The sequence below is a fragment of the Colobus angolensis genome, unplaced genomic scaffold (assembly GCF_000951035.1).
Source record: "Colobus angolensis palliatus isolate OR3802 unplaced genomic scaffold, Cang.pa_1.0 Scaffold87, whole genome shotgun sequence".
Lineage (NCBI taxonomy): Eukaryota > Metazoa > Chordata > Mammalia > Primates > Cercopithecidae > Colobus > Colobus angolensis.
The window spans coordinates 5792032-5808978 of NW_012122598.1; the positions used below are offsets into that span (position 1 = coordinate 5792032).

The following is a 16947-nucleotide window of genomic DNA, read 5'->3' on the forward strand; positions in this document are numbered from 1 at the left end:
CTGACCAGCACCGATTTTCCGGCACTCCCTAGTGAGATGACCCCAGTACCTCAGTTGAAAATGCAGAAATCACCGGTCTTCTGTGTGGCTCGCGCTGGGCGTTGGAGACTGGAGCTGTTCCTATTCGGCCATCTTGCTCCGCCCCCTAGATTCTTGAGTACTAAGTACTGCATGCTTTTCCTACCAAAAGACCTTCACATGTGCTCTTTCTGGGATGTTGCCCACTTTCATCCCCAACTTCTTCTTCACCTAGGTAAATTCTACTCATGCTTAGGGTGCCACCCTCAATATCAGGTCAGGTTTCTTCATTAGTGGTTCTCATGAAAGTATATTCCTTCAGAGTTCTTATTTCAGTTTTAAATTATGTGCTCATAATTGAAGTGCGTTTTTGATTAAGTGTTATAAGGAAAGAGTCAAAGTTCCGTTTTGCTCTCAGTAGCTAGCATGTTTGCTGACACACAAATGGTGCTTAACAATAATTTGTTGAATGAATTAATTGAATTAATGAACAAATATCCATAGTTGCTTCATTAAACTATAATTCGGCTACAGCAGCCCAGATAATAAAATGAATCATGGGTTTTATTTATTTTTATTTTTTGAGATGGAGTTTCACTCTTGTCTCCCACGCTGGAGTGCAATGGTGTGATCTCCGCTTACTGCAACTTACACCTCCCAGGTTCAAGCGATTCTCGTGCCTCAACCTCCTGAGTAGCTGGAATTACAGCCGCATACTGCCACGCCCGGCTAATTTTTGTATTTTTAGTAGAGACAGTATTTCACCATGTTGGCCAGGCTGATCTCGAACTCCTGACCTCAAGTGATCCGCCTGCCTGGGCCTCACAAAGTGCTAGGATTACAAGCGTGAACTACTGCACCTGGCCCATGGGTTTTAAAAGGGAAGGACCCTTCGATATTATAATAATAGGTAATGTTTATTGAACCTTTTATACATGTACCAGTCACTATTTTAAATGCTTTTTGTGCATTAACTCATTTAATTCTCCCTCAAATCCTGTGAGATAGGCATCATAATTATTCTCACTTTACTGCTGAGGAAGTTGAGATAGATCTTATTGTTATCAAGAGGAAAGCTTGGATTCAATCTGGGCAGTCTGACTTCACACTTTATGCTCTTAAATGTTATCTAGCCCAAACCCACCATTTTCCAAATGAGGAAATTGAGGCCCAGAAAGGAAGTGACTTGTTCAAATTCTTAAACCAATTTAATGGCAAAGCCAGGAGTAGAACCTAGGTAATCTGGATTAATAATATGTAGCTTTAACTAGCTTATTCGGCTACTGATAATAAATTAACTTTAATAATAAATGTTTAATATAATGACTCTTCTAATTTTATCTTTAAAATGTTATCTTTCTCCAAATGTAGATCAGAGGCTCTTTGAGCCAGGAGTTTACTAATTTTCTTAGATGAACACCTAATAAAAGGAGAAGTATTTGGGGAAAGGGAGATGGAGTTATTTCTAAGGAATCAAAATAAGAGCTATTAGTAAAATACTTAACATCTACTAAAAAATAGCAAATGTTAAGTATGACCTGACTGCTCAACTGGTGCCAAGGCTTTACAAGAAGGTCTTTGATCTTCCCAACAAGCCTATGGGAACAATAGTATTGTTATACCAGGTTTTTTTTTTTTTTTTTTTTTTGGGGGGGCTGGTGATTAGAGGCTCTGGGATATAGAGAGATTAAAGTAATTGGTCCCGGCCGGGCGTGGTGGCTCACGCCTGTAATCCCAGCACTTTGGGAGGCAGAGGCGGGTGGATCACGAGGTCAGGAGATTGAGACCATCCTGGCTAACATGGTGAAACCCCGTCTCTGCTAAAAATACAAAAAATTAGCCAGGCGTGGTAACGGGCACCTGTAGTCCCAGCTACTCGGTGAGGCTGAGGCAGGAGAATGGCGTGAACCCGGGAGGCGGAGTTTGCAGTGAGCAGATATAGCGCCACAGCACTCCAGCCTGGGTGACAGAGCGAGACTCTGTAAAAAAAAAAAAAAAAAATCACATAGCTAGTACGTGATGGATCGAAGCTCACTCTCAACTCTGATTCCAAAATAGGGAGAAGGATGGAAGGTGAGATATAGGCTACTGGCATTTTGTGACATTGTTCCCTCCATAACAATGGATGGAGGTTCTTTTGTTCCAAGGTACTTAAGGAGAGCAAATCATTAGTTATTTTATATGTGATTATTTATCTTAAATTGGCCACTGGGTGTTTTTAAATTTAAACTATTAAATTATACCTGTCTGTTTTGTCTGTGAGCGCCTAGAGGGAAACACATGTGCTTTATATTTCAATTCTTTGTTTTCCTAGCATCTAGCACAATATCTGACACAGAGTGAATTATTTATTGAATAATGGCTATTAATATGAATATTTATCATATTTTTGACATGGTATAGTTAATACAGTTATGCTGTAAATGAATTTTGAGTTACAGACATGGGATTGTGATAAGACAAACATAAAGGGCTTTGCCAGCTCTGGTGAAACTCTTTGAAGATTATCTGTTGTGCAATCTTGAGGAAGTTTACTGCACCAATCTTTGTCCCAATTTTCTTACATGTAAAATAGGGAAGAAGCTTCCTTTGCAGGGTTGTTGTGAGAAATTATAATTCACGTAAAGTAACTGACACATAGCAGACAATAAATAAATGAGTTATCATCTTGGGTCAGTGAAGGGGAGATAGACTGAGATCCCATTATGAGGTGGGGAAGATGTTTTAGGGAATTCATGCCCCTAATATAGCAGTTTTTAATTTGTAACTTCCACGAAATTCTATGTAAAAATCTGAATATGTTTGTTTTTCTGGGGAGAAGGCCCACTGATTTAATTCATTTCTTAAAGTGGTATGTGGCCTAAAAAGTTTAATAACTATAGCTCCAATTACTTTTAAATAGAAACCTGTATTAAAACAGTGCCATAATCACCCCTCCCCAAAATTAGGTTCATCAAAACTCAGTTCCAAGACAGATCAAATGCCTTTAGACAAAGGATCTACCATCTTCCCCCTGAGCTCTAGTATGAACTCAACTTTTGTCAGGGAAGAACAAAAATGATGTGAAACCACAGGGAAAAGAGTGGGACCACTAGCTTACCCCAACTCTGCCACTAGTTTTGTGCAAGAAGAATCTTTATCTAAGGCCATATTAACCAGAATACACCTCTGAATCCTGCAAGGCATAAAGAATACACATTTGGAATCTCTATCACATGTGAAACTTCTAGAACCTGAGAGAAATGAAGCTTAGAGCATTAAATAGATCTGATCATAGGGTTTTTAACTGCTCTGTCCCTCATTCCCCATCCTTTCCCATCCCCTTAGCCCTGAAATTCAAAATCTCCTTCACTCTTTAAATTAATGAGTTGGGGGTTTGGTTTCAATGTCTCATGGTCCATGGTGAAGAGAAAAAGACAATACAGTGCATATTAAACAAAGGACTATCTGATTGTCTTTTGGTGTTAAATGATCTTCTGTGATTTGATAAGAAATAATTTTTTAAAATACTCCCTACTGAACACAATAAAAAGTTGGCTACTATAAAGACTCTCCTTTCCATTTCTTTTTTCTTGTTAAAAAAAAATCTGAGCCTTGCAGACTTTGATTTGGAGTTTGAACCTGTTTTGGTTGCATTTCATTTTTGGAGAACTTCATTAACGTGAGATTGGCGATTCAAATGCAGGTGCAGTTTTCTGTTAATGTCATGCTGTTGTTTAGGTAATAAGAAATATTAAGTAATTGGCTTTAGATTTTGTAATTTTTTCCCTGAGTTCCTGCTAGATTTCGTATTCTAGTAGTCAATGTATTTTCAGTGAAATGTAAAAATATTCCCGTTCTCTTTGACCAGTATTAATTTTTGAGATCTTACTGCTTGTCACTTGAATCCCGTAATTGTCATACATCTCTGGTATAAGCAACATTTGATTTTTGAAGTGTGTAGACCATCTCTTCATATTTTCAAGATGTAATTTTACATTTCTGCATTTTTAAAACAGTTTGGCCATAATCCTAGATGCACGCTTCTAATTCATGTACCTGCACATGTGACCTTTGTGAACAGAAATTTGCATGTATAATTTGTGTTTACTTGTAACTTTCTGGTTATATACTGCTTATATCTGTGGATTCAAGTTACTGAAGTGAATACCAATAAAAAGAAAACCCTAGGCCATGTTCATTGGTTATACATGTTTGGAATGTTAACCAACATATTTGTCAGTTGTGGTTTTTATTCGCTCTTAAACTTTGTGCATGCTCTCACAATTTATTACTTTTAAATCTAGAATGAATGTTCTAAAGACTGCCACTAAAGGTCTGAGTTTAAAAAAAAAAAAAAAAATTTCCAGGTACAGCATGGGCAACATAGTGAAACACAGTCTCTACAAAAAATAGAAAAATTAGCCAGGTGTGGTGGTGCATACCTGTAGTCCCAGCTCCTTGGGAGGCTGAGGTGAGAGGATCACTTGACCTGGGAAGTGTAGGTTGCAGTGAGTCAAGATTGTGCCACTGCACTCTAGTCTAGGTGGCAGAGTGAGACACTGTCTTAAAAAAAAAAAAAATTCCAGGTGTGAAATCCAAGTCCAAAAATCACTGAATTAGGGCAATGTTGCAATAATCCAGGTGAAATACCGTGAAAGCTTGAATTAAGGCAGTGGTAATGGTGATAAAAAGGCAGGAGAACTGAGAGTGACCAGTTGGATGTGAGGTTGGAAGAGGCATGAGTTGCCGGCTTGGATGGTTGGCAGCATCATTCACTGAGCTAGGGCACACTCAGAGGGTAAAGAGCTAGAGCACACTCAGACTTGAATAAATGTCTGAGGATGTTGCTGAATGTCCAAGTAGAAACAGCCAGCCTACAACTGAAAATAAAAGCCAGGAACATGGGGGAGATTTGTGGACATCTAGGTGGTAGCTGAAGTGGTAGAAGTGGATAAGGTTATCCAGTGAGAAGAGAGACATTTCCTTATGCACATTTTTTAATTTCTTTGAGCAGTGGTGTTCAAAACCAAGGAAGTGACTGTTGGCTCATGTGTGCCTCAATGATGTTGCTACAGTTAGCCAGGACTCTAGGCTCTGATGGGTGACTCAAATGGTTTGGGCAATTGAAAACAAAGTTCAATTTTTCTAGACATAGCAAATACTTTGAAATACTGGGTACTGTAGGGACTGAGTTCAGAAAAGTCCTGAATAAAGGAAACCAAGTCCATGAGTGAGTGGTAAGTAACATGATGTAGGAACTGTAGGGAATTATGGAAAATCTGACATCTTTTGGGTACCAGGCAAATCAGCATTTATTACTTTCAATAAACAGCTTTAACATTTTGAGAGGACTGCATCTCTGCAGATTCCATCTGGATCACAAAACAAAGACACAATTTGTTTTAAGGTCTCTGAAGACTGGACACACTAGAAGATGATTCCTCAATTTGAGGGGCAAAAGAATCCCCTACACAAAACTCTAGCCCAGTGCTTCTCAAACTTTAACATGCACACAGAACACCCAGGGATCTTGTTAAAATTCAGATTCTCATTCAGCAGAATTGGTGTAGGGCTTGGAATTTGGCATTCCTAACAAGTTCCCAGATGATGGTAATGCTGCTGGTCTAGTCAAAGTGTTACGCAAAGTATGGTTAGAACCTTCTATGGTAATTTGACATTGATGAGTGGGCTTATCTCAAACAGGGTACCAACTTTTTGCAATTCGTTTCTTTCCCCTTATGTTTATCTCAAAATGTAATTTTACATGTTAAACCTAATACTTTTGGGCTTTTATTTTGCATATCTTTTTTCCATTTAACTTTCTTAGAAATTCATTTTTGTTGTGTTTTATAATAGTATTAGTCTGTGATGGATTGCAAAAACTATTGGTCCCTCACCACAGATAGTTTGAGAAACACTGCTCTAGATGATAAAGAACGTTTTATTTGGGACATAGATTTAATTAGAAATGGTTTGATTTCTAATACATATGATTCTAAAGCAGTATTTTAAATTTTTCTTTTTATTTATTTCATAAACAATAACAAAACTCAGCTAGGTAACATTATGACAGTTTCACCGTACATTCAGTCACAAATATTTGAAACCTTCGCAACAAGAACAACAAAACCAGAAGTGTTACAAGAATAATTTACAAGAAAATCTATAAAACAGCAAGAAGCTCACAAATGTTCATTTTCTTTTGCACAAGATCACTACACTCTTTCACAACATGTTTTGTGTTACAAAATTTCCAACAAAAGTGTATTTTTTTTCTTTGTATTGTGGTTTCTAAAACCAGAAACTTTGAAGTAAATATCCTTTTATTAGCACCTAGTGGTGCAGAAAAAGGAAAACTCTCACATACAGACACTTCACAGCACTTTTCTAAGAAAAATATACACTTACAAAATATGTTACAAATTGGCACACTTAAAAATATACAAGATTTTGTAGACGTCTTAAGAGTGATCCTTAAGCTTTATACTTCAATTGATTCTACAGGTTATTTATAAAGCTTAACTCTAAAAGAAAAAAAAAGGCAAATAATTTCCTAACATTTTTAAGTTGCAGTGTCATATGTCAAACAGAAACTTAGATTACATTCATAAAAAGGGCCTCTAACGCTTTTATTTTAAATTTTCTTAAATGCTTAAGGGGCTTGGGGAAGAAGAAAAAAAATGGGAATAATCATTTTCTTTAGCACCATAAATCAGCAACTTACTAAAGAGGTGCATTCAGTTCTATGGAAACTAAGGACTAGTACATTCAAAACTCTGTAGGCAGCAAACTCCAGTCAGTGCTACAGGTATCCCAGTAGAGCATCTTAAGATTTCCACTCTCCTCACGGGGAGTGAAAAACAAAAGGCCTCCTCTAGTTTTCATTCTAAGCCATTTTTTTGTGCTGTAAATAACCAGTCATCTCTCAAACAGGCAGAATGATTTCAGTATCTCTTTTCTTCTTTTTGAAATGGGATTTCATTCTGAGACTCAGAAACCCCTGAGCTTGTTAGATGGACAGACATCCTTTCCATCTTATGTGGATGAGTGTTTCTGCAGTGTCTTTAGTATCAATTTACCCAGACACTGATTTTGAAAGCCTCATTCACACCGTAAACTTTGTACTAAACCTCTATCTTTTACATTGTCCTTCTCCAATGTCTTACCTCTTAGTTACGATTCTGAAACCAAGAGTACATCTCAAGTATGTAGCTGCAATGGGAGCTCTGCTTCACGACTGTAGCTAATAATGTTTAATGCTGAGTAAAAAATGTGCCTTAAAGGGTAGCCTGAGTCCTGTCATCAAAATAATCACAAGCTGGTTGAGGACCCTCAAGCTGATGATGGTGTTTCCCAAGTTAAACAGAAAATTTTTTTCTCCCTTATTTGGGTCTTTGAGAAACCTTTACAAAATCCCTGGCCTACATTTTGTTGACAAGATTCCTGTTTGTTACTAAAAGTTTGATTTTGGTACTAAATCTTCTAAATGTAACTATAGGCTTAGTGAATTTTATGATTAGAAAACAAACCAACCTCACATTAGTTTTATTTTATAAAAAGAACATATTTCTGTAGTGATGAGCAGTCATTAAAAAAATCCCTAAATGAAAATGGTAGCTCCTTAAATTAGATAATTTCTCAATAATAAAGGAGAAAATAAACATTTCTATTTCTAGCAATAGTTAGGACTAGCTAGTGCTCCATTCTCCTCTTCAGCATAGAAACTTAGCTCTCTTCAATTCTTGGAACTGTTCTGAGAGCATCTGTAAGCTGAAGACATGTTTGATCTACATCACACTGGTCCAGCTTGGTAATAGCAAGCATGGCTAAAAGGTCCTTGGATATGGTTTTTCTCCTTTAGGCAGTAAATGCTAATTCAAACCTACTAAAACAGAAATTCACTAGAACTGCAAAACCTCACATAGGACTTAGGATGCTTGCTAGAGTTGTTTCTAGTTTTTGAAGCATCCTTTTGCCTCTCTCTTACACACATATACACATACTCCCCTCCCTCGCCCCCTCACACACGCAGATGCTTCCCAGCAAGGAAAAAGTTCAGAGAATGTGAAAGTTATCACAAAAGCCCAGCTAGCACCAAGGACTTCAGTGAGATGGCTGAAGAAGTGATGATCAAAGTAATGCAGGAGATTTGAAAACATTAGGAAAAGGTAAGGCCTTGACACATAGTTGCACAGAGTAACAAGAAGTCAGAAGGGAAAGCTGGGAGGAAGCAGCATATGTGAAGAAGCTGGTATAAGAGACCTTGGAGAGGCCGAAAGGATGTTCACTGGTTCAAGCCAATTATCAAAGCCCAAACATGACCCCCAAAGTCTCAATACCCTTCTCCATATAGTATAGCACCTAACCAGGGCAGGAGATGAGACCTATTCTTAACAGATCTTCAGGGAAAAGGAATTTCTAAGTTTCCTCAGTCATGTGATATAATTTGTCCATGTGGGCATGAGTGTGTGTTTAAAATTATATTTGAGGGATGAAGTACCACCTATTAGGTACAATGTACACTATTTGGGCGATGGGTACACTAAAAGCCCAGATTTCACCACTAAGCAATATATCCATGTAACACAACTGTCCTGTACCCCTAATCCATAAAAATAAAAAAAAATTAATTAAAAATTAGATTTGAAAATAGCCAAAGAAATTAAAGGCAATTAAGAATGGGAAGGTTTCCCTCTGAACTTCCAGAACAAAGCAGCCTGACTAAGATTGTTGAGCCCTGACAATTTGGGCGGGTGGGATATAAGAGCATAAAAGAAAAATTCTAAGACCAAGGTCTGAGATTAAGTAGGAAGAGTAAGGCAGGTTACCATTTCCAGGAAAGTAAAGATTAAATGGGACTCTGTTAGGGAGGCATTAATAGGAAACAGCTTCTCAGAGGGGAGAGGTTAGAAGGGAGTGGTAATCAGGAATTTCAGACCAAGGATAATATATATTTCTGACTTGAGATACCAGTGATAGGGCAAAACACTATTTTTATGCTCTACTAAGGCAGCTGGTTATGACAGGAAGAAAAAGAACTGTGAGAGCAGAGACAGGACCAACAAAATGCTAAATGATGAACATCTCAGAACACAATGTACTGAGAGGAATATTAAATGCAATTAAGAGAATAAACATCTTCTGCCTTGGTCTATTGCTCATTTCTCAAACTCTGTTTCTTTTTATGTTTCAGTACAAAGTGACAGGTTATGCGTCACTAATTTATATGTTAAAAACATATAATACACTGCAGGCCAATTAAAAAGGTGCTTTAAAATAACAATTCTCTTTGGAGAAAGGGATGAACTATGTCCTAGAATTGGCCCTTAATGGGCTCCATAGGAGCAACTGAAAGAATATCCATTCCAAAGGACTTATGATAGCAAGTTCTCACAAGGAAATTATTTCCAACAGTTTCAGGCTGTCCTACCCCACTCACACCCCGTTCTCCAAAGCTGAATGATACCAAAAAAAAAACCTGGGACAGCTGCTCCTGTATTTACTTTTATAAAAACACATTGTATTAATGGAACATTTTCTTTATTTTTTCATTAATTGCCACCTTTTCATTACATAGAAAGCACTCCACTCCTCTAAGCCAGCAGGTGACTCTGAGGTCTGGAGTCTTGGGGATCACAATACAGGCAGAGTTGGTGATTCCAAGCCAAAATTCAGCTGCAAAACAGAAAAAACAAAAACAAAAACAAAAACAAAACAAAGACCAGTTTCTAGGGACTGGCCATAGCATTTAATACAGCTAGCTATCAGAAAAGAGAAACAGAAGAAGATTTTCCAGTTTGGTTATTTTCCCTTTTGGATGGTAGCTATAGGGCAGGAGACATATTTCATCTGCGGCCTTTCCACTAAGTAATTTTCCAGGGCTCACTGCACACAGAACATCAAAGCCTAGGAATGGGCCTGTACCAGCCTCACAGAATGCTCCTCACCCACGCATCCCCACAGACACACGAGACTGACGCTGGGAACACACAAGATCAAGAACACAGGCTTGTTCATTTTATGACCCAGCTGTAAGGAATAGAGCAGGCTGGTGAAAGGAATCATGGACCGGGAAGTATATATACTTATATACATGACAGGCTTCCTTCCATTTCTCTCTGACTACTTTCAAATGTTGCTTCTCTGATGGTGAATACATTTAGGTGGCATTGACTAGGTAGGTTCATATTTTGCTTAAAATTTTCCTTTTGAAACATCTTCCCTTTTTTTGTTAAATCCCCTTTTTCCCTTCCTACTTACTCTCCACCCTCCCACCCCAGCCTATATATTCACAAGTTAATAGGTTAGTAACAATATTAGTAAGAATAGTAACAACGACAACAACTAGCAATATTAATAATATTAATCCCCTATATCTGTATAGCACTTTATGATCTACAAAGCGCTCTCACATCCATTATCTCACCTGTGCCATAATGCATCAGTCATCAGATGCACAGGCCTTAAATTGTGCAAATAAAAGAGATCAAATGTTAGAAGTCAAGTGGTGAATAAAGGGGAAGAAAAATTAGTAGTGAGGAATGTTGGGGCTGTGAAAATTTTTTAAAAGTAGGGGAGTACTGAATAAAAAATGTGATTTTAAAATTTGTACTTAAAATTGAGATTTAAGTTTAATGTACGGCATCAAATATTGGTTATCCTCAGACTAAGTATATATGGCCCAAATCAGTTGTTGCCACAAATTGTTCATCTTATCTGACAGTAAATGTAAAAATTTGGTTGAACTGGGATGTCTTAACATTTTCTTTAAATGACATTGGCATTGCAAGATTAAACACTGAAAGAACACTAAAGCCATGATATGAGAGCACTTTTGACAAAACTGGAATAAAACATTTAGGAAACTATTTAAATAAAAGCATTCTATAGACTTCATTTATCATTAGTGTTGATTTTATAGCTATTTTTTATAATTTATCCCAGACTATTATAAAATATATAAAACTGAGATATAAAGTATCAGCAATATAACTTTCACTTTAAATAATTTTCAGCTACAGATTTTGCTTTTAGAAAACAAACTTTCAAAGCAGCTGTTTTGTTTCCTTGTAAAACGTTCTGTAAATGCATATACTTGGGTCCCTGATGGACTTAGCTGTTGTGGTCTTCAGATTTTTCCAAAATTTTAACCCTTAGACAATGGAACAAACAAATCTTTATTTTGCCTTGTTTAGCCTTGTTTCCATACAGGACAGTAGAGTTTAAAATTTTAAAAGAACGTGTGTGTGTGTATACATATATATATACACACACACACATATATATACATATATATGTTTGGGTGTGTATATATCCATTTAAAAATAATTAATGAGCTTTAAACTGTGGGTGAATCTGTGAGATGAGGTAAGAAAATCTGGCACATTTCAAACACTATCCTTTAATTTTGGTAAATTGTGTAACACAACATATTTTTCCACCATGATCTACAGGTGCTATCCACATAAGTGGGGGTGGTTAACAGCAAGAATCACTGGAATGTTTCTAGTAAATTAACAGGGACAAGTTCCCCAAATACAACCAAATGTTGATATAGAAGTAAAAATATATACAGTACAGTCACTTGTTTGTAGTTTTGGCACAATGTTTTCAATTTTTTCCTTGTGGGTAAATAGTGCATAAACTACTTGTGCAACTGTATGACTTTTTAAGTCTTTTACATAGAACATGAGATTAAAGTTTGCTCCAAAGACGTATTCCCACAATTTAAAATTCTTTTCTTTAAGCACTTACATGTCAACATACATACCACAAGGCATATTTTGAAAGAAATAAAACACAAACATCAAATGTCTTTCTGGAAAATGCGAGTCTCTTCTTCAAACACAGGTAAAACCCAAAAGGTTGTTTCTGCTTTTAGGAGATTGTAGTCGGAATCCCTGCAGAAAAATCAAACAATTTATGCCATCTTAGTTAGTTTTGGTGTATGTCCCACAAAGGGATCATACAAGCTAAATTTGTTAACATCATACTAGATGCTGTATGATGTAGAAAAAGATACAAATAGCACGGGGCACTAGAAAGCCCTCCTAATTGCCGCATGTTCAGATTTTGTTTTCCAACTAATGCTCTTTTGTTTAAATGATCTTGGCTTTTTGGCTACATGACTTTTAAATTCTATTTTTCAAAATCTGTCTTACTGCAAAGACTTTCGCTTCCAAAAATCATTCAAGAGCATATTTTAGTTCTATTTTCTTAATATGTAGTAACTAGTGATGAATAGCAGAAGAAAAAATAGCTTTGTTAGAGCTTATCCCTAGCCAAGCCACAACAAAATTGCCCAATCTTTTGGGTGGCTTAAAGGTATAGGGATTTTCATGCACTTTAAAATTTTCTTTTTAATTTGAAAAAGAAGGGAATGGGACAGTTTCTTTCATGCAAATTTTTGCTTTCAAGAGGGAAAAAATGAGGGACTGCGGGCTTAGTAGGTAGTAGGAGAGCTAAGGGTGCATCATCTCAGCCATATTGGTGCAGTATTACCTCAGTTTTTCAAAAGAAGCTGTCCCAGACTCATCCTTGTGGACCTGTTCTCGCTCCATGTGCTTTCCCTTACATTTCTCATCTCTCAGGGCCTTGGAGCTGGATTTGTGACGATACAACTTTTTGTGTGTCGGTCCGTTATTGCCTAAAGTGCTCATGTTACTATACTTTTTATCAAAGAAGGTAGAGCAAGAGTCCTCGTTATAACCAGGCATGTTTGCACGACCAGGATCACCTATTGCTGTTTTCCCATTGCTTTTGCTCACACCCTTGATTGACCTGTGATTCTTAGTGGCTCCTGGGGACCCACTGTTGATCTTTTTCTTAGACTCCTGTGGTGTCCCAGCCAATATTTTGAGGGTTTTTAATTTTAGACTATTGGACTCAGGGGAGTAGAATATTTTGGGATCCCCATGGTGCTCCATGGGTTCCCACAGGGGCTCTATGGAGGCCATCATGAATCTCTGCACATCTGCCATACCAGAGGCAATGTTGGACAAGATATAGGAAGGCTCCTGAAACTCCCGTTGGTCATCATCCAGAAGGCTGTTGGTGTTGGTGCCCATGCTCATATCACTCCAGCCTGGGCTGCTCTTCTTCCCCAAGGCCCAATCTCCAGAAAGTCCCTTTTGACTTGGCATCTTCATAGAGGCCATAGGGCCACCATGTTGGATACATTCAGCCAATGTCTTCCCAGTGGAGGATATGGTGTTGGTTTGGCTTCCCCCACAGCCAGTGCCAATTTGCATTTTCTCTCCATTGATGGCAGCCATGTATTTCCCTTTCTTTGTGGACTTAGGGACCTGGCGGGAGTTTTTGCTAGGTGGCTTTTCAATCCCTTTGTTGTTGCCTTTGAGGGATTTTTTCCTGGTGTTTTTCTGAGAAGAGCTTTGGTTCATAGCCCCACTCTTGCTGGGTGAACTTTTCTTTCTTGATTTTGACACTTTGTTGTTGGTACTAATTTGACCAGATGGATCATTAAATGTTGACAGGCAAGGGTTTTTTTGGAGCAGGCTGACAGAATCCTCATCATTGAACATATGAAACTGAAACTGGTGGTTATTTAAAGTAAATCCATCCTCCATTTGGACCTGCCGTGAAAGGGTACTGCAGTCCCACTTGATTTTTTCCACACTGTCCAATGGTCCTGGGACACCCTCTTGGAACCCCTTCAGTGTTCCTAGTGTCTTCATATTCTCACATCTGGTAATTTGAGGGGAAAGACTAGGGGTGTCCGGTGGGGACATCTCTGAAAGGGAAGAGTGACGGAATTTGTCAGGGGTGAAGTTGGATATATCCAGGAGATCAGTGGACTCCTTCAGTGGTGCTATCTCATCAATGCTTTGCTGGATCACCAGCTTAGGGCTGCAATGGGCCAGGAAGTCATCAGTGATATCATCATCGCCATCCTTTTCACAGGACTTCAAGCTTAAGGAGCAATAATTACTTGAGCTGACAGAGAGTGGGGCCATTGAATCAAAGCTAAAGAGCCGACCATCATCCATATTGACTGGCCCCTGTTGGAAAGGAAAGCAGATCTCTCCATTATTAAAGTGACATAATTGGTAAGAGTCATCAGATGGGAGTTGGGTATCTTGCATGGAGTCATACAGGACCTTGTTGCAATTACTGCCACCACTACTGAGGCAGATTGGATTGTATGTTGTAGGTGTGAGGTTATTTTCCATGGAGACTACTTGGGAGGCTCCAAATTCACTGGATTGGGTTGGGGCTATCTCCCTTGAGACTTCAGCCATGAATTCCTGGGTGCCAGGCGTAGCCTTGTTGGGCCACACATTTCTATAGTTGCTTGATTCCATTTTGAAGTTATGAGATGACTGCTGCAGCTCAGAGTCAGAGGATGAGGTGAGCACACAGTCCTGGGTAGGCTGGAGGGGTACAAATGATTTTTCGGTTTGAGTGAGGCTGCCTTCATTTTGCTCTGGAGAATGGTGGGTGAAGTATGAGATACTAGTGTTATTTGACAAGTCAGAAGCATCTAACAATGTCTGCAGATACCCTCCAGGGATAACAGGTATATTAGTGGTAACATTAGCTGATGATAAAGGCATTTCAGAAGAGCAGGTCGTTGGTAGAAAAGTAGAATTCTTAGCAGCCTTTGCCTCATGAAATTCAGATAGATGGCAACTGTTTGAGGTCCCAGGAATAACTTCATTCTTCAAATTAGCCTTGGAGGATTGGTCTTCCAAGAGAGGGCTCATTTGAACACTTGGTTTGCTTTCTTGCCCAGCAGCTTTGACTTTCTTAGATTTTAACCTAGCTTCACTTTTAAATTTGATTTTGTTGAGCACTTTCCTCTCTGGCCCCTTAAACTCTGTGTCTTGGGCTTTGACTTTCACAGAGTCAGGGCCTGTGATGTCATTTAAATGTGATCCATTTGCACAGCCAGGGGCACCCAGAGGTGCTGACTTCAGTGTACTTTTTAGGCCTCCATCTTCTTTACGATTACTAGCTTGCCTCTGATCATTGCATAATGAAATCTGTTTACTACTTGCTGAAATTTCAATGGATGGGATTCTTTGAATCCTGTGCCTGTTGCCAAGTTTAGATTTTCGTTTGCGAGCAGGTGGTAGAAATGACACCTCAAAGCTACCTGGTTCAAAGCTTTGCTTTTGGGAAAAAGGTGTCTTGATGGAGTCCGTGTTGGTGTTTCTCTGCTTCTTCTTCTTTTGCCAGAAGCCTTTCAAGGGTGCCAGTTTGGCATATTTGTTGAGCTGATTCTCACTCAAATTCACTGTTGTCTCACTGGCATCCACCTTACCCAACTTCACCAGCATGTTCTTCTCACCTTTAAAGCGATTAATGATGATATATTTGATAATAACAGGGGGCTCCTTACGGGTTACTTTTCTTCTCTTTTTGGGACACCATTCATCATCATCTTCCTCTTTGGAACCAACTGGCAGCCATTCCTTCCTCTCATTTACTTTTTCACCCTCTAGTGAGTCAACATCATATAGATAATCTTCACTGTATCTGACTTTTCTCTTGGCTCGCAGCCCATAGTTCTGTTGGGAGGAGGAGCTGCCAGAATTAGTGTCCCGAGCCATATAGCGACTACAGTCCTTGATCTCACCCATAGAATCATATGAGATCTCAATGAAGGAACTATCATCACTGAAATTCCCTGATGTATCCAAGCAGTTAGCAAGATGGCCCTGCTTTGGATTCTTAAGTTGCTCTACTTCAGTCCCACTGCATGGTTTATTTAAGGCAGACTTTTCTCCATTATCCTTTCCATCTTTCTTCTCTACACCTTTGTCTTCCTGTCCTTCCTCTTTGCCTTTCTTCTTGTCCAAGTTTTTATCTTCCTCCCCCCAGATGATGCTCACATCAGGGACCTTGAATTGGGAAAAATCACTGCTCTGCTTCAGGGCCCCACTCTTAGACTCTCGCTTGGGGCAGGTAGTAAAGACGCTGGGAAAAAAGTTGAATTGGGCATCTTCCTGCATCAAAAGAGTAGTCTTGTCTCGAACGTTGTCCTGAAAGGACTCATACCGAATTTTCAGGGAGCAGACATCACTGCCTAGTGTTGATTCATCGTCATCAAACATGTAGTTATCCACATCTTCTTCAGAGAATAGGTTGACAGACAGCTCATTCTTGGAACAGAGGTCAAGCAGTTCAATCTTACTTTCACTAATGAAAGTCTCAAAGTAACCCCAATCCTGATTGGAATTTGCAAGCAAAGCTTCTTCTGTATTGCACTTGTCTAACAGTAATGCCTCATAATAGCTTTTCTGAGCTGGATCCTCCAAGTCAATGTCAGGTTTCTCAGTTTCTCGTCTGTCTCCTGCCCTTGATTTATGCAGGGGAAAGCCTAGGAGCTGGTCTGAGAGCAGCTGCTCTCCATATTTCATATTTTCTCCAGCATTAATACACTGAATCCCTATATCAGAGACTGCACACGTTTCATAATCCCTATTTAGATCACCAACTTTCAGACTGATCCCTGGCTCAGGATCTACTGCATCCTTGGATTCCATGAAGCAGCCTAAGCAAGTCCGACTTGGCTGCATGAGGCAGTCCCCATTCAGAGCTGACATGCCTGCAGGCTCCACTATGGCAAATGGAGCTTTCTCACATTCATTGGGAAGTGACCATGTGTTCAGGCCTTTTGCAATGCCAGATGTGAGGGAGATGGCATTCACAGAAGCACTATTGGCAGTATGTTCGGGTGCTTCAATCAGGCCCAAAGGAGAGGGTGGGCTCTGCATACAGGACTTCTTAGAGGGTAGAGGCAGGAGACCCCTGGGATACATCAGGGTCTCCTTTTGCGCCACCGGTATAGGCTGGATAGGTGCAGCAGCTTCTAGAGCTGCAAATGACTTCATTGCCACATCCTGGTCCTCTGAGTCTAAGAAAAAGGGAAAGAAATGACAGGAATAAAATTAAGGGTCTTAGACCAGACTCATTAACTTTCTT

At 39.0% G+C, this 16947-nt stretch overlaps 1 protein-coding gene across 1 annotated transcript in view; it reads right to left on the minus strand.

The window, feature by feature from the left end:
• Nucleotides 1-5287: 5287 nt before the first annotated feature.
• The window catches only part of KIAA2022 (KIAA2022 ortholog), a 228896-nt gene continuing 217236 nt past the window's right edge, over nt 5288-16947 (minus strand). Inside the window, exons 3-4 of the mRNA XM_011930675.1 lie at nt 12502-16879; nt 5288-11900 (exon numbers count right to left, since the gene is read on the minus strand). Coding sequence (XP_011786065.1) covers nt 11807-11900; nt 12502-16879 — 4472 coding nt within the window. The 3' untranslated portion in view covers nt 5288-11806. The remainder of the gene's footprint in view (nt 11901-12501; nt 16880-16947) is intronic.